The sequence below is a fragment of the Gopherus evgoodei genome, chromosome 7 (assembly GCF_007399415.2).
Source record: "Gopherus evgoodei ecotype Sinaloan lineage chromosome 7, rGopEvg1_v1.p, whole genome shotgun sequence".
Lineage (NCBI taxonomy): Eukaryota > Metazoa > Chordata > Testudines > Testudinidae > Gopherus > Gopherus evgoodei.
The window spans coordinates 17,826,604-17,850,467 of NC_044328.1; the positions used below are offsets into that span (position 1 = coordinate 17,826,604).

The following is a 23,864-nucleotide window of genomic DNA, read 5'->3' on the forward strand; positions in this document are numbered from 1 at the left end:
AGCAGCACAAGCTATAGGGGAAGTCTATTTGATTTTGAAAAAAATCAGGTCTTGGATGGATTGCCAGATTGGAGAAAAGTAACCATATTAAAATATGGTTATAATCAGAAAAGTTACCATGTAAAACATGGTACTAAATATCAAGCCTGGTGTTTATTTTGAATCAGATCTGCTTGCTTTAAAATAAGCAAACAAGGTTTTACTACTTTTAATCCTTTTATTACTATTCACTCTATTGGACCAACAGAGTAAGAGGGAGAAAATTCTATTCCTTCTTGTGTATTATCAACAAAATTGTTCACTAACTTCCAATTGCAAAATCTTTTGATGCAAAAGACAGTAAAGTAACTATTTTCAGATTCCAGGCTGGGAAAGTATGTTTTCTATCATTCAAATGGGCAGATTTGACCTGAAAGTTCCTGAGGGCCAATAAATATAGAAGTAGTGTCAATTGTAGTCATCTTTCAGAGCAGAACCATACTCTGAGGAATCAAGTTGTATTGCACCTTACATTTGCAGATGAGAATGTGGTAACCCGATTTCCAAACACAACACAGGAATTTGGATGGCACAAGAGGGTGCAATTAGTGGGAGGTGTGAATTACTTTCCTAACTGAACTGAAAGGCAGTGGTCACAACAGCTGGTTCTCCAATCAGATGCTATGTTGCAGGAAACCACAAACATTTGGAGTAAAAAATGTATCTCCAATTTACAAGTAGCCAGGGCAGATTTTAATGCCTATACAAATACAACAGAGGATAGCATTTGTCAGCTACTGCCACCTAATGGAGCACATTTAGGTAGCATTCAGGAGTTTAGGTCCTGATTCAAAGTGCACTGAAATCACTTCCATTGACTTCAACACACTTTGGATCAGATCCTTATATATTTTGCTTTGTGTACCAGTTATTCACATTTAAATAACTTTAATATAAACCATTTTTTTGGCCTAGAATCACAGTGTCCCTTTCAGATAAGTATGAGCAAGTTCCACGAAGCATTTCCCAAAAAACAGTAAGTCACTATAATAGAGGAACAAGCCGGCAGGATTTGGAAGGATGGAAAAAACCGCAAACAATTCAATCAACTTTACCCAGTTAGTTGCATTATTTTCTTTTAGCTTCTCTGTAAAGTATTCAGTTACTTTCTTCTCCCAGTCAGGACTTGGACCATTTTGAGCTAGAAAACAAACTGCATTAATAATAGCAATAGTACAGTACACTGGACTTTTATTCCACATTCTGACCAGCACTATGAGCAATTTGACACTCATTTTGAATATGCTGATGTGAACTGATTTTTAATGGGACTTTATCCCTACACAGATGTATATTATAACAACCTTGATGCCATTTGTCTCCTCTCATCTTTCTGTTACAACCTTAACAGAGAGATAAGGAAAATATAGCTAGTATATAGGTGGGGAAAAGCTCAGATGGATTTCAAATACACTAGAGACCACTAGGAAGAGCTGGGGGATTATCTGTTACCCTTTCTACTTACTGTCATGTATGATCATACTTTTGGGAAGTGTTTATTTCGGCACATGCTCCTATTCCAGTCATTAAGAAATCGGGGAATTATCTTTTGGTTAAAATCAAGAGCTTCATTGGTATGTCCTTAAGTAGTGGTACTGGTAGTTGAGAATTATATACCTGGTACCAGCAGGGGGATATAACTTCATAGGAATTTTTCCTCGTTTTAAGGTCTTTGCAGTGCTGGGCATCAAACAGAGCTTAAGTACAATTTTTCAAAATGCAGCTTCTAACACTGACTGGCTGGTGCTAGAGCTTATTAGAAGAATGTTTATAATTCTGGACAAGAATACATTTTAAGAAACACCCAACATGCTTTGGCTCTGTCCCTACTAGCTCACTCAACTGTTACACATATCTTCTTAGCTGGGACATAAATAAAAGCATAACTTCTTAAACTGGAGTCCAGTGTTGACAGGGTCCCAGAGTATATGTGATGTACATGTACCTCATTAGGAAGTCCTTGAAATTAGATCCTTTCTAGTCCACCGTAGCTGCCGTCATTATTCCTTTTTACTTCTAGCTGCCCTCACCTCCTCACACTCTAAATATCTCCTAGTGTCCAATGATTTCCTGAGTCGCTTCTTCAAGCAAAGTCTGATAACGCATAGCCCTATTTTCCTGTATGGTGAGGCAGCCCTCCTCCTTCCCCACTAGATGAGCCCATGGTAAAATTTGGATAGTATTACACCAGACTCAGATTCAGTAACTTCAGCCATCGCTTCCTAACAGCACCCATGAACTGTCTTAGTCTTGCAATACTTTTTTCAACATTATAAAAGGTTTCATTCAAGACATCTAAACATGAAGAAACTGCATTCCAAATGCATCTTTTCAGAGTAAGTTTGAGGAGAAATTGTTGCAAAGTGGGATTATTAATGCAAAAGGAACAGACTGTTGTAAGTAATGGTGTATTCACATCTTGGGCACAAGTGAATGTGCATGTCTTGCCCTGTCAGGTCTCCCATTAGGAAGGTGACCCCTTCATTGAAAGCTGTATTTAAAGTCTTTGGTGAGAAAATAATTTTGCTGTGTTACGAGACTTTTTGGAAATCTGTCCCCCGCAGGCTGTCTCGGCTGCCTGACAGCCCTGTTAGTTATAGACAGCAGCTCTCCCACACAACATTTCTAGCCTGGCACTTTTAACACCCCTCCCCCAACATGCCCCTTGCCCAACTTCTCTAAGTCTGGTTATTTTAAGGCACAAAACAGCCCCCACCGCGATTCTGCACCTCAGTGTGACCGCTTCCAGACTCGGTCTTGCACCAGAAACACCCACGGCTGCAGCCGGCTTGGCCCCCGCCCTCCCTTGCTGGGTTAATCGACTCCTTCCGTGCGCCGCCAAACCGCCCCGCCCCGCTCCCCGCCAAGCGGGCAGAGTCGCCCCAATCCCCGCGGCTCGCCCCCCCCCATGGAGACCATGCACCCCTCAGGGCCCAACTCCCCCACTTCCCCGGCCCGGCGCTCACCCACTGATTCCCCTCCCCACAGCCGCCCCGTGCGCCCCGCTATTCAGCGCTGCCCGCCCCCCGGAGCGCAGCCCTGACCCGACCCGCTGTATCTCCCCCGGCAGCCCAGGCGCCCCGCCCTCACCGAAGATGCCCTGCACGATGCTGAGGGGGCTGTTCAGCCAGTCGGCCACGCACGGCATCTTGCGGAGGAGGCGGGCGGCTCCGCGCGGGCCGGGGCAGGCGCTAGGCGGCACTCCCAGCCCTGCCGCTCCCGGAGATGGGGCCCTGCGCCCCGCCGCAACCACGCGCCCGCCCGCTCCCGGAGATGGGTCCCGAACTTCCTGCCGAGGCTGCCTCCCGCGGCGGCAATGGCGACAGCCCAGCCGGCCCCTCCCCTCTCACCCTGACGCTGCCGCGTGAGGTGCGGGCGGGTCCCGGCGCCGCCATTTTGGAGCCGGGCAGCGCGAAGGGCGGGGAGGGCCGCGCTGGCTGCTCTCGCTGCCCCGGGAGGAGACGTGGAAGAGCCGCAGCCATGGCCGCCGCGAAACCGCCTGGGCCTGGTTCCGCTAGCGGCACTAACCTGCTCTTCTCCTCCTCGGCTACCGAGTTCAATTTCACTGTGCCCTTCATCCCGGTCAGCCAGGCCCCCGCTGCGCCCCCGGGGCCCGCTCTCCTCGACGCAGGTACGCGGGGCCTGGCGGGGGTGCGGCTGCCAGGGAGCAGCCGGCCGGGGGATGCTGCTGAGGGCATTGCTGGAGGGGAAAGGGTCGGGGATAGCTGCAGTAGAGGGGTGAGATGGGGGCTCTGGTGGGGGGAACACGGAGGTGGGGGTAGCTGGTGGGAGCAGGGAAGAGATGGGGGCCCTGGTGGTGGGGAGGGGGGACCACGGTGTTGGGGGTAGGTGTGGTGGTGGGGGTGAGATGGGGGCCCTGGTGGTGGGGAGGGAGGACCACGGTGTTGGGGGTAGCTGTGGTGGTGGGGAGGGGGGACCACGGTGTTGGGGGTAGCTGTGGTGGTGGGGAGGGGGGACCACGGTGTTGGGGGAAGCTGTGGTGGTGGGGGTGAGATGGGGGCCCTGGTGGTGGGGAGGGGGGACCACGGTGTTGGGGGTAGCTGTGATGGTGGGGGTGAGATGGGGGCCCTGGTGGTGGGGAGGGGGGACCACGGTGTTGGGGGTAGCTGTGATGGTGGGGGTGAGATGGGGGCCCTGTTGGAAGAAATGGTGGTGCGGGGAGGTGGACGTGGGGGAAGGCATTGGAGCAGGTGGGGTAGCGGGGAGATGAACTTGGGGCCCTGGTCTGGGGAACGGTGTCGGGTGTACCTAGGGGGATGAGAAGGGGGCCCTGGTGGAGGGAACACGGAGTTGGGGGTAGCTGGTGGGAAGGGGGGATGAGATGGGACCTATGTGGGAGAAATGGTGTCGGGGTGGTGGTGAGGAGTAGGAGATATGGGAAAGTGTCGGGGGTAGGTGGGGTTGTGGTTGATGGACTCAGGGGTTCAGCACAGTGGGGAGGTGACCACTCAGCTCCCATTTTTATTGTCTAGTGTTGTGTTTGTACAGGTTGCTACCCTTTCCCCCTATTTCAGCAGTGATGTCCTGCAGCATCCAGTGCTGTGACACACAGATGTGATTTTTGTGCCATGAATAAAAACCCTGTGAAGAGCTGCTCCCTAAAACTTGCTTTGGATCTTTCATTTTCATGATCTTCATTTCCTTCAGAGATATGTGTTTACCATGTTCACTAGGGTTAGCACGAAGAGCAGAAATTAAAGGGGGGTGTGTATTTCCATTGAAAGGGCCTCCTACTGTTACATCAGGGTAAATTGTACCACCTTATATGTGGTCAGAGGGGAGAAACCATTTCTCCTTTCGTTTTTCCACTTAGTCTCTCTGTGGTAGTAGTTCCTGGAACTGTATGTCCTGTTCTTTTCTCAGGGGCAACAAGACGGCAGACTTCATTCACCAGATCTGCTCAAAGAAAACTTTCCCTGGTGTAAACTAAGTTGTTGTTTGGTCTTAACCGCCGTCTCATAGTGGGGTTCTCTACGTTGTAGTAAAGCTGCAGTGCTAACTTTTATTTCAAGCCTGTTTTTTCAGTTTCTTAAAACTTTATGGAAAAGTTCTCTTTGGGCTGAAATGTCTTACGCATGTTCTCATCCCTGGAGTGTGTCATTTTGCTGTAGCTTTGGGAGGGTGCTGTTTGAGGAAGAAACATTTTTTCCCTTTTGTCAGTTACCTAATTAAAAATAATAGTGCTTGTTTGAGCTATTACAAATTGTTTGGGTGCTTTCATGCACAAGAATAACTAATGTTTTTACTTTAAAAGTTCCAGCTTTGTACAACAAGTAGTCCTCAGGCACTTGTCCCATATCTTCCCTTCTCTACAAGTGTGAATGTAATCAGTTGAGAAATAAGCTATAAACCAGTGCAAATAGCTCATTCAGCATGTACACTTTAATTTCCTTGCAAAATTAACTGCATGAGAGCTGTAGTTTTTTTATTACCTATATAGCCCCCTAAAAATGTGCCAGACGAATATCTGCACAATCAATTGCTTTTAGTGCATTTATTTGATTTTTAAATCTTGTTTTCAAATAACTTCAGTAGTATATGGATCTTCTGAAAGTGTCATCAATCAAAAACTAATTCTTTTAAAAAATACCCTGGAAATCAATATTTGTAAATTACATTCATACAGTGTTGTGACTTAAGCACACTTAGGTTGGAAGATTAAGATTTGGCTCCAACAGTACTACAGCTCACTATATTTATTAATGTATTAAAGTTAATACCATATGTACAGGAACTACAAAAACCCCACTCTCTATGAAAGAGAGGTTTGCCCTACGTATGGGTTAGACGAATTTTATGTGTATGGCAGACTTGCGCATAGTCCTTTAACAGACAACCTACTGTCCTCTCTTTTTGTTGGAGAGCAGCAAAGTCAGGAAAGTAACTGAAATACACCTCTACCCCGATATAACATTGTCCTCGAGAGCCAAAAAATCTTACCGCATTATAGGTGAAACCACATTATATCGATCTTGCTTTGACCCGCCAGAGCACGCAGCCCCATCCCCCCAGAGTGCTGCTTTACCGCGTTGTATCCGATTTCACGTTATATTGGGGTAGAGTTGTTCTTCCCTGATGGATTGTATTTTCTAAGGGACAACCTATCCTAAATTCTCAATGAGTGTGGGACAATCTTCACTCATTGCTATATTTGCTTTCCACAAGCTACTCTTAGTATAACCTTCTATGAGTGATGTACCCAAATATTTAGATGCTAATACTTTAACTGTATTGCTGAATTTATTGATCTTAATTTGGGATACTGCAGATTACATACTATGTGTATCTTATGACTTTCAAACCAAATTTTGTACTTTTGGACAATTTAAGCACTATACCCAGACGTATAGACACTCCTTTCTTAACTCGTGTATTATATAATTTAAACATAAACTCTAATAAAATTTTTATATTGAAGAGGTCCACACCCTATCAGCCATCATAAGGAGTTGTGTGAAAAAATTGAGGATACACAAAATTTTAAGGTCCTGGTGCTCTAAGTACATCCATGTGGACAGGCTCTTGCATCTGTGCAATACTTATTGACTTCAATGCAGCTACACAAGGTTTTCCTCTGAAGCACCAGCCGCTTTTGATATCCCAGTCATGCAAATAAATTTGCAGGTGGACTGCAAGCTACTGAACCACTTTGCCTAAAAGGGTAAGATTTTTGAAGCTCGCCACCCAGGAATCTAACTAGTAATGGGTTTCCAACCCTACAAGCCTGATCAAAGATACACTTTGTATTTTGCTTTAAAAGTTGGTCAGACACAGATTTCCAGCTGGAATGAATTCCAAAGCAAGGAGTTACTAGTGAGGGTGCATATTACTGGCTGACTTCTGCATGCTCAACCTTGGGAATTGATGGATACAGCATTGCTGCCCTGCCTGCATGGACCCTTGAACCTATGCATAGTCCCGTTGACATCACAGGGTGTGACGAGTTCCCCCCAGGGTGCCACCTGGAACTGGGGTACCACTGACCCCTCTGACCCACAGCCTGGGCTCCCTCTCACACTGTGCTGCTGTGACAAGCTGCAAAGCCCTCCAGGCTTGCACTTTCACCAGCAATCACACAGATAGGGACACACCCAGCTGCAGTCACGTGCAAGTTCTCTAACCACCAGCCTCCCAACGCAGGACCCCAGAGCAGTACTGTCCTGCCGTGGACAAATCTGGCCAGTATATGGGTTTAACACCTGGTTCGCCTCTCCCTCAATGTGGAAAGGGCCGTGCACATTTGTGGTAACCAAGCTGACCCCAGACACCTTAGTCAAACGCACACTGGTTTGGATTAAAAGATAAAATAAGTTTAACAACTACAAAAGGATAGATTATAAGTGATCGCAAACAGATCACCTAGTAAATAAACAAAATCACAAACTGAACTTAACATACTAGGTAGATAGGATATGAATCAACAAATTCTCACCCTGACTGATAAATAGGCTGGCAGGTTCTTAAGGCACAAGCTGCCTTGGCTTTGCAGCTTTGGTTTCCCAGGTTTTCATACACAGGCTGGAAATCTCTTTAGCCTGGGACCATCACTTCCCCCAGTTCAGTCTTTGTTCCTCAGGTGTTTTCAGGTATATTGTTGTAGGGAGAAGGTGATACCATCATGATGTCATTTCCCCCTTTTATATCTTCTTCCCCTTGCTGGAAAGCTCTTTTGCTGTGACCTGGGTCAAATGTTCCCAGTGTGTAGTGCTATCTCTGAAAGGTTTCTGTTGTACACATTTCCTGGGGTAATCCTTGTGCTTATGTGCATTTCCTCAGTTAACTATAAACAATGTTTGGCCTTTTTACTGTTGTACTTGAAAAGCTGCTTGTGGGTGTTTTCAACCTCACAACATGTTTCAGTGACACATAACCTAGCTTATCTTCGCATACTATGATAACACATACAATCCAACCTGATATTAATGTCTCGCAGATTAAGACTATTAGAGTGATATGTCACAAGGCATACCTTGTGCAAAACATATCCTAATTATGTAACAGAGATGAATAAGGGTGTGCTGAGTTGTCACACAGGGATCCACATGCACAGAACAGTTTCTGAGTTAGAGCCTTAATTTTCACAGCAAGATATACGAGAGAGGAAACCTTTGCGGTCCTAAACCATCTAGGTTATTATAGTTGGTAATAGTTGGAATTGCACTAAGTGAATTGACAGCTAATGCTGGAAGTAACATATTTTCATAAATCTATCACACCCTCAAAGGCCAGCAGTTGTGTTTTGTTGTCCACATCTGAGAGGAGAGGCTATGCAGTAGAATCTCTATTTTTATGAGCAGCTGTCTTATGAATGACCAGTTATGCAGAGCATTTTCCCTCACAGGAAAAAAAAGCATATAACGAAAATGATATTGATTAAAAACAAGTCAACATCTCTTTTATGTTCCATTGCCTTTGATGTATTGGAAATCACTTTGTGGTGGTATGGAGGACAAGAAGAAAGCAATGCAGTGTGTCGTACTGCAACTTTTAAACTGTGCCTGCTGTAATTCTGAGGCGTTAAATTTTATGAAGTCCTCAGTTAGTTTGTAAATAGGGATTCTTGGCCAGCTGCAGATAAAAGAATCTGTGTCTTAATTGGGAGCAGAGATGAGTTCAACAGGATCCCAAGATGGGGCAGTTCTGTTACTATTGTTGCTCAGATGGCGCAGCTGGGGATGTGGCCATGGCTTCTGTTATACAATGAAAACTGCAAATGAAAAGGAAATGTGTAGTTAATATGCAGTATAGTTTTATATAAAATATGTGAACAAAATTGAACCTGTGGTCCATCCCTTTTTCTTTTAATATATTATTTGCATATTATATAAAATGCCAGCCTGTCTTGACACACCAATTTAGTGTTTAGTAAAGCTAAATGAAAGCAATTTTTTGCTTTCAAAACCCCCAAACCTTCCATCAGGAACTTGTTTCCTGTCTTTCATAGAAAGACGTGTTAGGTCTCATCTACAGCACTGTTTGGAAGGAATAATAGTCGGGTGTTTTACTTGTAGGTATTTGGTAAAAAGTTTGAAATGTCTTTGTCTTTTCTGCAATATCAGTAATTATTATAGTTCATAATAGTCTATATTTTACATGTGATAAGGCAGGGGTGGACAAGCTATGGCCCTCGAACTATACAGTGCGGCTCAGCCCTGCACTGGGTCGGGGCTGGACCATGTGGCTTGGCCCCGCTCTGGCTGGAGCACTGCATTGGGGCTGCACCACACAGCTCAGCCCCGCTCTTGCCGGGGTGCTGGGTCAGGGCTGCACCGCTCTTGAGATAAATGTTGCTCAGAGCCTGCACCCCTGAGCCTCTCCCTATGCTCCAACCCCCTACCCCAGCCCTGATCCCCCTCCCTCTCTCCAAACCGCTCAATCCCAGCCTGTGGCACCCTCCTGCACCCCAAACCTCTGAGCCCCAGCCCCACCCCAGAGCCTGCACCCTCAGCTTTAACCTGCGCCCCTTCCTGCACCCCTGCCCCAGCCCTGATCCCCCTCCTGTCCTCCAAGCCCTTCAGTCCCAGCCCAGAACATCCTCCTACACCCCAAACTCCTCATCCTCAGAGTCTGCAGCCCCTCCTGCACCCCAACCCCAATTTTGTGAGTATTCATGGCCCATCATACAATTTCTGTTCCCTGATGTGGACCTCAGGCCAAAAAGTTTGCCCGCCCCTGTGATAAGGAATTAAAAATATAACCTAGAGATCAAAAATGTAACAGTTATGGGAGTTTTCAAAGTCAAAGTTACACATCTACAGACTGCACATAAATAGTGTTTATCTTGGTAATCATAGTTGAGTTCCTAGTTCCTTTTGGCTGGATTGGAAGTTAATATACTTCAATGAATCCACTTCATTGACAATGCTTGTAAAGTGCCAGAGGAAAACAGAAAATTACAGGCAAAACTTTCTAATCTGTACTAGTTACTGGGAAACTCGTGGATTGAATTTTTCAAGTTCATTTCTTTGCTAACAAACAGGGATAAAAATTCAAGAGTACAGCATAATGACAAAGGAGACAGACACACAAATTGAGGCAGAAGAGATGAAAAACAGAAGAGAAAAGGATGGAAAGAATAGAAAGGCATACCTGAAGGTGCCCTGCATCATTTTGTCCATTGAGATTTAGTGATGCTAAATGTAATGGTTAGGTTTAGTAACTAAGGGCCTGGATCTTTTGGTAAACTTCATTTGGCGTAAGTGGGTATTATCTTATGATTTGAGAGTAGTATATAAGCATAACTTCGTGACTTAATGCCTTAATTAAAAATGCAGTTTGGCCTTCGCCACATAGTGGTTGACATACTTGGTTGGTTTTTATTTCCATTTTGGAAGTGCGTAATATAATGAACGAAGGTGAGAGAAACTCACAAATGCAGATGAAGTAGCCTGGAACCACAATACATAATGTCACTCTTGTATAATGGGAAGAAACTCATTTCAGTACAGCCTACTTTAGTGATGGCAATTGGTTGTGTTACCGTGTAGTATTTTTTAAAAAAATTATTAGGGCAGCTGCCTTTGAGAATCAGTCTTTTCTCTTTGGATATCAGTGGATTCCCCTCCATTCCGTCAGTGCTCTGTCATATTGTGACCTATCTTGGCTGCAAATAGATCTTTGTTATTAGAGGTTGCAAACAGCTGCCGATATATGAGCTGCATTCTTGTCTATGGTTGAATGGAGCGGAAGCAAAAGTAGCTTTATGGAATGATTTTTCCTTACAGCCTAGGGGGTCATTTTTAGCTCCCAGTGTAACTTAGAACAGTCTTTGTTTCTCTAAATTGTGTTGGCTGCTAACAGCCTTCAAGGGGCTGTTCTACGAGCCAGGGATTGCTGAAGTGCAACAATGCTGAGACCATGCTCTAGATGTTCTCCACACATGTGAGGGCTAGCTAAGCTAACTCTGAGGTGTCTGGTAATTCCCCTGTTTTGTGTTGCTGGAGCATTGCAAAGCAGGGGCTATGGGGGACGAAGGTCTGGCCTTTGATTTATAATTGTTTTCAGTGTCCAAGTTATTATTATGTACTCACTGCAGGTGAAACTCACATGATGCAGAGCATCAGCACAAGGTTCCATGCCACTTAAGCCCTCTGCTGGGGCTGCCCAGAGTGGGAGCTCCTGTACTCCCTTTGTAACATAGCACTCATTTCTGCACCAGTCTTGCATAGAAGGTTTAAACAGAACTGGGGCCCTCACTGCACTGCACTGCACTGATGGGGTGGAGAGACTACAGACCTGCATTCTGTCTCTGTGTTTGGGTGTGGTGGCAAGGAGATTTTGCTTCCCATCTTCTCAAACTCCCACATAAAACCAGATGGCTTAGGCGTTATGCAAATACAGTCACACACTGAATGACTTTTACTAGTGAGTTTTGTACACACTAACTTGTTTGGTGGGAGCCCTTCAGGATTTGTATTTAAGGCAGGGACAGAATGAATTTCTGGCATGGCCTGTTCTAAGGGAATGTCCCTAAATGCTACTTTTGGAGTTGATCTTGAAACCCTACCAACGAGGGAAAAAAATGGCCTTACAGTCAGTGCCATACAGTGAAGGAAAAGGGAACTAAATTAATTATTCTGTTTGCAGTAAGCAGGGAGATAAGGAAGCTAGAGGCAAGATTTCACAGTCATACTTTATTCTCTAACTGGCTATTGTGAGGTTCCTTGTTCTTTCCTCAGAATTAACTGGCATTGGTCACTGTCAAAGATAAGATACTTGAATAGGTGGACCAACTGCCCTGATCTGGTATGATGGTTACTGTGGTCTTTCACTGTAGGTTCTTTATATACTTACTTGTCTTATAAGTTTTTATCTATCTGAGGCATGCTCACATATATCTCCTGCTTATGTGATGGTTCTCAGCCTTCCAGTTGAGACACACCCTATTTAGAGTTGATGTTGGTTAAGATGGGGCAAGTAATTGGTGGATCATTCCTGAAAAAACAACCACCTGGCTTTGGACCACAGAAATAGAGTGGAGCTTGGGTACTTACACAAAGCAGAGTGCATGGGGGCCCTGTTTCTGATGAGAGTTGATCAGCTGGAAAATAGGAAAAATCTAAAGATCAGATGGAGTATTGAAATGATCATTCTTCTGATTTTAAAGCCTATCATGCCAAGTTCAGGCAGAGGGGCTTCTTCAGAACTGCCAGCCTAGTGTACAGGAAACCAGACTGCAAAAATGTCCCTTGTTTTGCTCCTTTTTACCTCCTCTCTTCTTGTTCCTTATGTTGTTCACTCCTCTGCTAAGGCTAACAAATATTCAACTGAATGTTTGTGTCTCTTCTTTCTCCCACAGCTCTCTCCAACAAATATACCCTGCAGAGTGGTGTCCAGCTTCATCTCTTAGTATTGTTGTACTGTTACTTAAAAGACTTTTGATATTTAAAAATCTAAGGTTTCTCTCACCTTCCTTAGCTATTGCATAGCTTAGTCCAAGGGTGAGTAGTACATTGCCATATCTCAGTGGCAAAGGGCATATCTGATGCATGGACCTTCTTTTTTAAAATAATCAGTATTTTTCTGAGGAAACTCGGAAAAGGAAAGATCTGGATTTTTATTGGAATAGGGAGTTTTTAGTTGCAGGCTGTGATGTCCAAAATCCAAAGTATAAGATACCAACTTATATAATATGTGTTAAAGAAATCAAGGAAAGTGTGCAAACAACTAAGGAGCTACTATCAAAGGGGTTGCTCCCTACAGCCAATGAAGTAAAGGGTGCATTTAAAAAAAAAAATGTGTATAGCATTCAGAAGAGAACCACACACTATGCAATTGCTTTGGTGGGTTTAGCAGCCTTGCCTTTTCCAAAAAATCAGTCAGAGGCAAGCAAAGTCTGCAGCAGAGTAATGAATAATGGTGGGAGTAATCTTCTGGTCTGTAGTGCTACTTGAAAGAAAGTTGGGGAAACTGAGAGGACTGAGTTCATCACCCTCCAGATTAGGCTATGACTACAGTAGTGTTACAGTTCTTTTTGTAATGAGGCTCTGGCATGTTCATTATGACTAAATTGTATCTGTGCCATCATGTTTCACAAGACTACCCTACACTGACCTTTTTCCATGTCCATAGCTACTTGACTACCTAATCAAGTTTGCATCCATGCTGATGGGAAAGTATGGACTTGTGCTATGTGCGCAGAGGCCAAGCAACACCATCAACATTATGTTGAAAGCTGGGAGGATGGAGGACTAGCCAATCAGTTATACAAGCTGTGTTAAGCAACTTGTCTAATGTAATAAAATAAATGTTATGACCTGGCTGCAGGAAAACAATTGGACATTGGTAGGGGTGTCATGCAGTTAGCAGCAACTTCCATTAATGGAGTGTAAACTATGTTGTGGTGTGGACACTAAACATATTTAGAGCCAACCGTGTCACTAATTGTTTACAAACTCATCTCAGAGTTACGTTGTTGACTTGTGGGAAGGGGGAGCTTTTGCCAAGCTGCTCCAAAATGTTCATGTACTTTGGAACCTGCTTCCCCCTGGAATACAATAAAGTCGGCGTAAGTCATCCTTCCATGCACATCTGTTTATACTGGCCTTTTCTTAGGAGGTGGAATGAGTTCAAATGGTCCTCTTTTTGCAGATGAAGGAAAATAAAAGGGAGTGAAGTTTTTATAATGTCGTTTTTTTACTACTTGATTAAATTTTTTGTATTGTGCAAGTACACCTGGGTTGGTATGATAAGCCCGTTGTAAATAAGAGGAATTCAGATCTAAGGCTAACAAGCTAGGATTTTTAATTAACTCAGATTGCTTTGTCTGTGTGTTTCTAAAATGGACTATAAAATTAATCAAATGTTATTGGAGATTTACTACCTTGTACTGTATGGCATGTTTAACCTTCATGAACGTGCCTAAATTCTGCCAAAACACTTAAGATAAGCAAAATATTGGAAATAGTTTATACTGTTATGGAGCAGTTTCTGACTATAGAGCAAATGATAAAATTCCTTAGAATAGCTCCATTAACCATTGCTGTATGTTTCATTGCAGATGATTCCACAGATGTTGGAGAAGAAGACAGCTTCTTGGGTCAGACTTCTGCTACTCCTAATCCACCACAGACTTTTAGCTATTTCTCCCAAGTACCTACTAGCAATGATCCATTTGGAAGCATAGGGCAGCCACCCTTAACAACAGTGACACCACCTGTTGGACCATCAGCCTTCTCCAAGGCTCTAACTTCTCCTCCACTCTTGCCTGGATCACAGGAGGGGCAGAATGCTTTTTCGGCAAGTGTTCCGAAGCCACAGTCATCTTTTAGTGCACCACCTACTTCCCTGGTGGGAATCAGGGCTTATCAGACTCCTCCAGAGAGTTGTCCCCCACTTGCAAACTTTTCTACTCCACCTCATGGAACATCGCAGCAAGGATATAACCCATATCGCCATACCACCTTAAGCAGTAGAGCTAATCCTTACATAACTCCACCACAGCTGCAGCAGAGTCAGACACCAAGCCAGCTTGGTCAGACACCACCCTCTGTACCACCTATCCACATGTATCCGACCCCTCCAGGATCATTGTCACCGGTATGCGAATGATCTTTGATTTCTTGGTGTTAATATAGAATTATTTCAGATTGTTCTATTTTTCCCTAACCATAGTCTTAATTTTCTGTGTTAGTTCTGCTTCATGTTACCCTTCAACAGAGTAAGAGAATCTTGAGTCCTTTTGACCTCTGATATCAAAATGTCTTCACTGATCTAGGACCACTGCTTTGGGAAAGTTTACTGATCTACTAAGTGACGTCTTCAAAGCTACTTGATTTTAACAGCTAGGCTATGTAACAGATAAAATTCTGAATTCCGGGGTTTCATATGGTGAAAAACATTAGTTTCTAGCTCTTGTGATTCTCAGGATAGCTTTTTTAAAAAATCCTTTGGTTTTGGAGGACAAGCTGGTAGTCAGAATGATTTCAGTTTTAAAGGGATGATGTTAGGTTAAACATATTTTACATAAATTTTCCTGCCTCTGTTGCTCACTAGGGAAAGAGGAATAGAAAGATAATTGTCTATGAGTATATGTAATAGTGCCAAGTTAATGATGCCTGAACAACCTTAACTTTTGGAATTTGAAATATTTTTACTTTTTGGGTGTTTGATTTTGCCACCTTTTCTCACATTAACACGAGGTTGAAATCTGTGGTCCCCTTGATGGCAATGGGAAAAACTCCTTTTTTGCAGTTTGGGCCTGATCCTGAGAGGTCATCAGAATCCACAACTCCTATGGAGCCCAAATCAAGTTTAGAGTCATAGAGCTTCTCAGAATCAGGACTTAAATTTCCTGAGTCACTGGGGTAAGGATCCACTTGTCCAGATTCATTTGCAGGATTGGGGACACAGATTGTGTGTTCTTTGAACCCAACAAGTACAAGCCACTCACTGAAATTAGCTGTGAACACTTGCATTGGTGTATCCATGTCTAAGTGAGCAGCTAACAGAGTATAGGTATGTATATGGTACCCATAGGAAAGATAAACATGCTGAGCCTGAATTTTCAAACTTCAAACATTTATTTTAAAACAACTTTTTCAAATGAAGGAAAGCACTTAGGCCATAACAAGTTTGAAACTTCAGCAGTTTTAATTGATTACTTTTTCTGAGAAAAAGAGTCTCATCGTTTTTGCCATTTTTACTTATCCATCTTTTCTGAGAACAGAAAAATATCTTTAACTTGAAATGATATGGATTTTAAAAACACCATCAGATGGAGATCCTGTATATAAAAGTTGTATGCCAAAAAGGTAATAATTTGGAAAGGGGAGCACGTGAGAGTGACAAGTGAGAATAACCTCCTAAATGAAATATAAAATATACTCAATAAACATAATTTGAGACAGAGATATTTCAATCATCTGTAATAAAACTCGTGTATTTTCAGTTTCCTCATTCACAGCTGGCACTACCATCACCATCACAAGCACTGCAAGCTTCCAGACCTGCAGGTCCACTGGTGCAGGCACCACCTATTTTGCTACAGAACCAATATGAACCAGTTCAGCCTCACTGGTTTTACTGCAAGGAGGTGGAATACAAGCAAATATGGATGCCATTCAGCATTCTAGATTCTGTAACACTAGAAGAAGTTTATAACTCTGGTAAGCAGTGAAACTTTTTTTACATCTTATTCTTACATTGTGGTTGCATGCCACTGAATGTGAAGATAGATGCAGGGGTTCTGCGGCTCATTTATAAAGATGAAGAAGGAATGCTGTGAGAATGTTGGGTATTGGCTTATACTGAGAAAGTAAACTTGAACCAATCCTTTTTTTTTTTTTTTTTTTTTTTCCCCCCCCTACTAATCCAGAGGTTTACTAGGTTGGACGTTTGCTACTTGTCATCATTACTATTGAGGCTTACAGATCTAATATATAAGTAACCATCCCACAATAACAAACTTGCTGTGCTGCATTTCTGTGTGATTGTATGCACTATATTTTTTTTAGCTCTGCCTTACATCTTCCTTCTTGTGGATGGGCAAAATATCAGTCTTTTTGGGTTGAAGATCAGGGTGGATTTCATTTACTGTATATACTCATTCACTAGCCCTTTCGTTTATAAGCCAAGTCCCCAAGATGGATAAGTAAAAGTAGGAAAAACAGTATGACCCTTTCAAAAGCTGACCCTATATTTCAGGGGTTGGAAAACTTTGGCTCCCAGTGCATCAGGTTAAGCCGCTGGGTTGGGCTGTTTTGCTTACCTGGAGCGTTCACAGGCATGGAGCCCCTCAGCTCCCTGTGGCCACAGTTTGCCGTTCCCAGCCAATGGGAGCTGGGGTGAGTGGCTAGTGGAAGTGACTGGGAACAGCGAACCATGGCCACAGGGAGCTGAGGGACTCTATGCCTGGGACTCTGTGCACTCCAGGTAAACAAAACAACCATGTATTGGATATTCAACTCAATAATTCCATAAAAGTTTAAAATCATCAAATTTTGGTGTAGTCCCATTTATAAGCCTACCCCCTCTCTTTGATGTGTCAATTTTTTACCAAAAATATTTGGCTTATGAACGGTATATACAGTAAATCATGATTTAAATCATTAGTCAGGAGACTCGATTTAATCATGGATTTCTACATAAAAGTGCATTCTTGTTGGTTGTTATAACCTTAAAACATATTCTTCACAACTCAGAGATAGATGTACACACTATACATTTTTTAAGTGATTTATTTTGAAAACTTCTCAGATTAGTTTTACAGTTATATCAGAACATGAATGATTGTTTGGTTATTTTATTTACCAAAGGTAATTGAAGCAGATATTTATGAAGTCATTGGGAGTTGAACAATCTCCAATTCAACAGATTAATCATTAATATTTGGACGATTTTCTTGCCATGCTGTACTAAGAGGAGAACATCACCAGACCTACATTTTAAATTGTTTTATTTAACTAAAACAAAAATATCCTACGAAGTGGGTATTCACCCACTAAAGCTCATGCTCCAAAACGTCTGTTAAATTCTTTGCTGCTTTTACAGATGCAGACTAACACGGCTACTCCTCTGATACTTAAAACAACAACATTATGTATTTTGGATTTTTTCTTAAACAGCAAACACATAATATTTTAACAAAACAAGCATATGAATTTTTGAATGTAGTTAAACATTCAGGTTTTTTAAAATCAGGTTTGTTTTTGTTAACTATTTTAGATAAAACAATTTTTTAAATTAAGTATTTAAAAAACCCACAAAAATTAAATAGACTGTCAGCCAGGTGAACATGAGAAACTTAAAATATTGGCTTCTGCCGCTAACTCAGTCGTCTTCACCTTCATTTTCCTGTTTGTTCATAATCTGGAAGAGAAAAAACAAGCTTTCCTGCTTTTTCAGGCCCCAAACAATTTCTCAATTTGGAATGAATTAGTCCAAAGGAAGAAAATATTCTTTCTACATTGGAAGAAGAAGCTACTGCTGTTAAAAGTGAGATTATCACTTTAACAGTCTCTGAATCCAAGTGCTTAAGTGACTTCCATCAGTTCATTGGTGTGACTTTCTTTAAAACATCATCAATAAACATATAGTTCTTGAATGGTTCTTATTCCCAAACTGGGTCTCTTTTACGGCCTGCTGCCAGTATAGGTTTTCCCTTCTGGTGAGAGAATGGTATGGTAGATCTCAAATCAATGAACGGTACACTCAGAAAGACCTCAAGCCTTCTGGAATATGCTGCTCAAACAGTTTCACTTTTGTTTCTACTGCCTGTCCCTCCCTTCTCACATTTATCTCCAGACTTCTTGTCCAGATCTATTCTGTCCCCAACAATCTTCTTTTCATTGAACTTTTTGAAACTTTGCACTTTGAGAGAGGTAAGGGATTGACTCTGTGTACTCAAATTTGCAGATTTGTTATTTCTCACCTCTGTGTATTATTTATTTATTTAAAAACATTTTTGCTGTTAACAAGCATGTTATCTTTAGAGACACAAATCCACAGTTTGAGAACTGCAAAACTAAGCATCTCTGATGGTATCTTCTAGACTGAGCACTGAGTCCAATTGTGTAGATAGAAAGATTAACCTAAATAATCTGTACAGGTGCCTCTGGAATCCCATAAGATTGGAACATATTTACAAAACTTTTCTTAAACATTACATTAATATATCGTATCATACTACAGAATTAGAATTTATAATCCCTATTCCATGATGAGATATCTTTGAGCTATAATGTATTTTAATTAAAACAATCTTTAAATAGGTTTTTTCCTCAAAAAGCATTTTATCAAAAAAATCCGATTTAAGTAAAAAATTCTGATTTTTTTTTAAATAATTGATTTTTATCTACCCTGTTGAAGATGATAGAGCAGAGTGGTCTTTCAGAAAAGAGATGGTTGGTCTAATGATTAACCCTATCCGTCTTGATAACCATGTCTCTAATTTATTTTTTCCAGTAATTGGAGATATAAACTTGACCAATTTCTTAAGAAGTTATTTTCAAGGATCTGATAGAAACAAATTTATAATGAGAAATATGGCAAAACATTCCACTCCCACTAAAGACCTTTTTATTAGAAAGTAGCAATGCTAGAAGAGTGTGATTTCAAATGGATTTACTTATCTTGATATATTAGCCTTTACAGGTTGATGGCCCAACTTTGTAGGATAGTTATTGATGAAAAAAATGGAAGTTATTAGCTGATTCTAGGTATCTGTGGGTGAAGATTAGGGTGGAATGGGGTGGTGGTTCTGCAAAATACCATTGAGTCGAATAGGATCTGCTGCACATAACTAAGCAGTGAGAATAAACTTTCAGGGCTCAATTTGTTACACACTTACAGTAAGAAAGATAATTGAATCTGAGAGGTGGATACAGAATTAGTATTCTTGTACTCTGTATAACATGTAGAGAATTTCTAGCAACTACATTACTGTTGATTGAGGAACTTGCCTGTTCACTGTTGTTCTAATGCCTTCTAAGTTTTCATATTATTTCTCCTGTTTTCCCTCCTTCCTTTTGTGGTCTGTTTTCATTTTCCTGTTCTGTCCATCCTGTGGTGCTGTGCTTTTCCACAGACTCCACTCACTTCAGTGTACTAGCATGCATCTGAAACTAACTAGAATCCTTGTCTTTGAGACACTTTACTTCATAGATCAGGATAATAGCATATTTTACTCTGCTCTCAGCCTACTGAATTTCATAATGGAACAACTGGAGAAAGTGACACACCACAGTATGTCTAAACAGGTCTTTCCCCACTAGTATTTCATTACTGTCCTTTGTTCAACAGAAAAAATAAGTACCTCCAAGCTGTCACTCCTGAAAATGTTTTCACTCCTTTATCTAAAAGTGTGGAGAAGTACATACATTATAATGAAAGAGATAAAGGCAGGGGTTTTGAACAGAGTTCATTACTGTTTTAATTGGTTAATGTCAGTCATGATGCTAATCTCTTTCACAGCTTTAAAAGAGGAAAGCACACATTACTATTGTGACAAAACATGAATTTTGTATTCTAGTCCAACCTGATCCTGAGAGCGTGGTTTTGAGCACTGATGGGGGGCGCTATGATGTTTACCTGTATGACAGACTAAGAAAAGCTGTATATTGGGACGAAGAGCCATCTGAAGTCAGACGATGTACATGGTTTTATAAGGGAGACAAAGATAGCAGGTTTATTCCTTATACTGAGGATTTCAGTGAGAAGCTAGAGGTCAGTATTACTTTTAAGTAAACATAACTAAGAACTTATCCTAACAATTCTGAGCTATTACCTCTCTTCTAGGAAAGCTTTTACATTCCTGGTTGAAATTATATTACAGAAAGAGGCTAAATTAGTGTTTTCTCATGCACAAAGTGGGGCTTCGTAAGATACTTTAAGACTCACTTTTGTCCCCTTGTGCTTTTGGCCTAAAATATATTTATGCAGTTGCCAGATTATAACTTGAGTCACATTATAGTGTATATATCCCTATCATTTTCCCTACTGTAAATAAAATTATGCGAGTAGTGACCTAGCATATTCTAAATACCTGTCAACCTGGTGCATTGGTGCAGTGTTTCTGAACCTTTTTGATACCAGGGACTAGCTTTCTGCTTTCCTAAACTGTGTCAGGGAGATCTCGGGAATGGGCACCAGTCCACAGACCAGTAATTGAAAAATACTACATTAGTACACACCAACTGAATTGTAAATTCTGGTGGTGCACCAGCATATCATGCATTAAAAGTTTCCTAGTGCACACTGACATAGTGCTGTTTGAAACAGGATTACATCACCATGCACTAGGGAACTTTTAGTGCGTGCCAACGGGGTTCACACAGGTCATATGTGACACACTGGTGCACATGAGAATATACACCCCCGCTGGAGTGCCCTAGTGCATCACGTAGGCAAGCCCTAACTTTTGAATTGGCATGTTACATGTAGTTAGTCTAAACAAACATACTGGTTTTACCTAACTTGTCTATTGTTGCAGGCAGAATATAAAAAAGCTGTAACTACGAATCAGTGGCACCGGCGACTTGAATTTCCAAATGGGGAAACAATTGTTATGCATAATCCTAAGGTAATGCTAACTATCTGGTTTTTAGGTCTTTGCAGTGTAGCATGGAGTTCAGTGCTTTTATGTACAGTTAAGGCATAACTTGTATGCAAATTTAGCATGTGGAGTTTTAAAACTGCACTTATCCATTGCTTTGGGCGTGTGTACATTAAAAATAATATTTATAAACTCTCTTTACCTCAACAAACTATCAGAAATAATAAAAATCATCCTCCATTCTAAAACCTGAGAGATTTTGCAATGTAACCATAAATTCAATACACTTGGATGTTCTTAGGCCACTGGGGAGGTGGGGCAACTTTTAAAGTCAAAGGCCTTTTGTTGTGAATACCTGCCAGCAGCTCCCTAGTGGTTAAATAAGGGATTGTCAGCTCAGCTGACCTTGGCTATTGTGGAATCATGTGAGGAGATATTCAATAGATCTTAAGGCCAGAAGGGACCGCTGTCATCATGTACTATGAACTCCTGCATAACACAGGCTAGAAGAAGAGCTCTGTGTGAACTTGAAAGCTTGTCTCTCTCACCAGCAGAATTTGGTCCAATAAAAGATATTATCTCCCCCACTATGTCTCTCTAATATCCTGGGACCAACACAGCTACAACACTGCATATAACAGAAGCTATGATGTTTCAGCTAGCACATCCTTCAGTTAGGCAGCACTCAAGCCATTATGGGCTGTTTAGTTTAAAACCTGTACCTTAAATTGCACCAAACCAATGTAGATTGTGGAATGTACCATGCTTCTAGCTGAAAATTCAGGTAAGTAGGCAGATGGCTGAATTCTGTGCTAGCTGAGGTTTCTGAATTGACTTAAGATATTGCCCCATGTGAAAAAGTATACGTAATGTTGTCACTTTGAGACTGATTTATTGTCAGGTCTGTCTCCTGACAGAAAAATATCTAACGTGCTAACCAAGTGTGGACATGACGAAGTATGAAAGGTACTCTTGGGCATTGCAATCCTGAACCAATCAGCAGGCCAACTTCCCCCAATTATGGAAGACAACTTGGCAAAGGTTATTTTGTCTAGTTACTTCCCCCAAACCAACAAGAATTACTTAAGTCTTGTTTTAGTTTAGTTTTAGTCGGCTAGCCACTCACCCAATAAAGCATAGGAATCATAGTAGCCAAGAGCAGAAAATGTATTGGAGTCAGTCACAAGGGATACATTTAGTGAATGAGAAGAGGTATATTAAAACATACAGTACCTTCGTACATTCCAAGGCCGGAATTTTCAGATAAACAGACTAGAAAATGAGTTTTCCTTGTTTAAAATTAGACGATATATTTCTTTTCAGGTTATAGTTCAGTTCCAACCTTCTGCTGTACCAGATGAATGGGGGACCACACAAGATGGTCAGACAAGGCCAAGGGTGGTAAAGCGTGGCATTGATGATGATCATGATGAAATTCCTGATGGTATGTGACAGGGCGCATGTGGACTGCAGTGGGAGAGTCCTCCAGAGTCCCTCTTTTTTTTTTTTTTTGCCTGTGGTTTATAAATCAGATTGATCAAAGCTTTGCAAAACAATCGTTCTTTGCCCCAATATATTTGTCAGGCAGACAGTGTTTCCAGGAGAGTGCCGTTCTTACAACCAAGAGGCAAGCAAGTGTTATCAGTGCAACCGTCATTGCGTATTATTGGAGAACATTGTTTGTTTTTGTAAGGGTCAGTGAGTTGCTCCTTGCCTACAAATAAATCTTCCACTTTCACAGTTAAATCGGCTTCCTAAATCTGCCTCTGGGATTTTTAGGCTACTCCGTCCCATAATTCTGAAAAGTTTTTTGAAAATTAACATTAGTTAGTTTTCTGCTAATAGATATAGACAGTGTGAGAGTATAATCTTACTGGTAATGTTGTGCTAATTGTATAAATCTTAGACTGCTTTGTCTGAAACTACAGCTTTTTCTTCCCATTTGAACAAAAGACCCAACATGGTCATCAGTTTGAGGTGCTTGAGTTGCTTTTAAGTGTTCACTTCTTTGAACTTGCACTGTACTTCCATAGATGGGCAGGCTCTGAGGCATGCGCATATATATATATAACTGTGTAATTCCACACTTTCTTGCATGTGAAATGACACTGGCATTGCAGTAAATAATATAGACAGGAAAAGTTAAGTAAAATTGGAGCGGTGGCAATAAATGGATTTTCTTAATTATAAAAGAAAATTTGTAGGTGAAATTGTATCCTGGGCCACATTATTGCTGTCCTGTCCTAACCCCTAAATACTTGTTATATAAAAGTACATGACTAAACAGCCTCACTGTGAGCATAATCAGATACTAATATTATTTGTTCTTTTGCTTTTTATAGGAGAGCTGTCTCAAATAGACCATTTAGTGTTCATGGTTCATGGCATAGGTCCTGTGTGTGATTTGCGATTTAGAAGCATTGTTGAATGTGGTAAGTCTTTAATCATAGATTTATTCTTAAGTATTTAAACTTGGGTTATCGTTCTCTTCATTAATTGAATTCTTTAATGTGGTATAGACAGTTTTTATGTTGCTTTTGAAATGTTGTTTGAACAATGTGTTAATTTTAAGAACGGCAAATATTTTCTTATTTTGAGAAAGAAACCAAAAAATGGAAAATAGTATTGGTTTTTCCTCAAAACGATCATTGATAATTTTAGCTATTGCTATGAGTCCCTCAACACTAAACTCATATTTTTATAAGTTCCTGTATAACTGTTGAAACAATTTAAACATTTAGGGTAAGACTTTTGCCTAATAAATTTATATGCCATATTTATTCTAATCAAAACAAAAAACACCCCACAAAAA

At 41.4% G+C, this 23,864-nt stretch overlaps 2 protein-coding genes across 4 annotated transcripts in view; one reads left to right on the forward strand and one right to left on the reverse strand.

The window, feature by feature from the left end:
- Positions 1–3,339, reverse strand: part of MCMBP (minichromosome maintenance complex binding protein) — a 41,561-nt gene extending 38,222 nt beyond the window's left edge. The window contains exons 1-2 of one of the 3 annotated variants that reach the window (XM_030570865.1): positions 3,130–3,339; positions 1,095–1,192 (exon numbers count right to left, since the gene is read on the reverse strand). In XM_030570865.1, the coding sequence (XP_030426725.1) occupies positions 1,095–1,192; positions 3,130–3,187 (156 nt within the window). In that variant the 5' untranslated portion in view covers positions 3,188–3,339. The remainder of the gene's footprint in view (positions 1–1,094; positions 1,193–3,129) is intronic. The other 2 variants (XM_030570866.1, XM_030570863.1) reach the window with 2 other exon arrangements.
- Positions 3,340–3,435: 96 nt separating this feature from the next.
- SEC23IP (SEC23 interacting protein) overlaps positions 3,436–23,864 on the forward strand; it is a 46,916-nt gene continuing 26,487 nt past the window's right edge. The window contains exons 1-7 of the mRNA XM_030570862.1: positions 3,436–3,670; positions 14,060–14,598; positions 15,950–16,166; positions 20,030–20,223; positions 20,990–21,079; positions 22,376–22,496; positions 23,395–23,484. Of these exons, the coding sequence (XP_030426722.1) occupies positions 3,520–3,670; positions 14,060–14,598; positions 15,950–16,166; positions 20,030–20,223; positions 20,990–21,079; positions 22,376–22,496; positions 23,395–23,484 (1,402 nt within the window). The 5' untranslated portion in view covers positions 3,436–3,519. The remainder of the gene's footprint in view (positions 3,671–14,059; positions 14,599–15,949; positions 16,167–20,029; positions 20,224–20,989; positions 21,080–22,375; positions 22,497–23,394; positions 23,485–23,864) is intronic.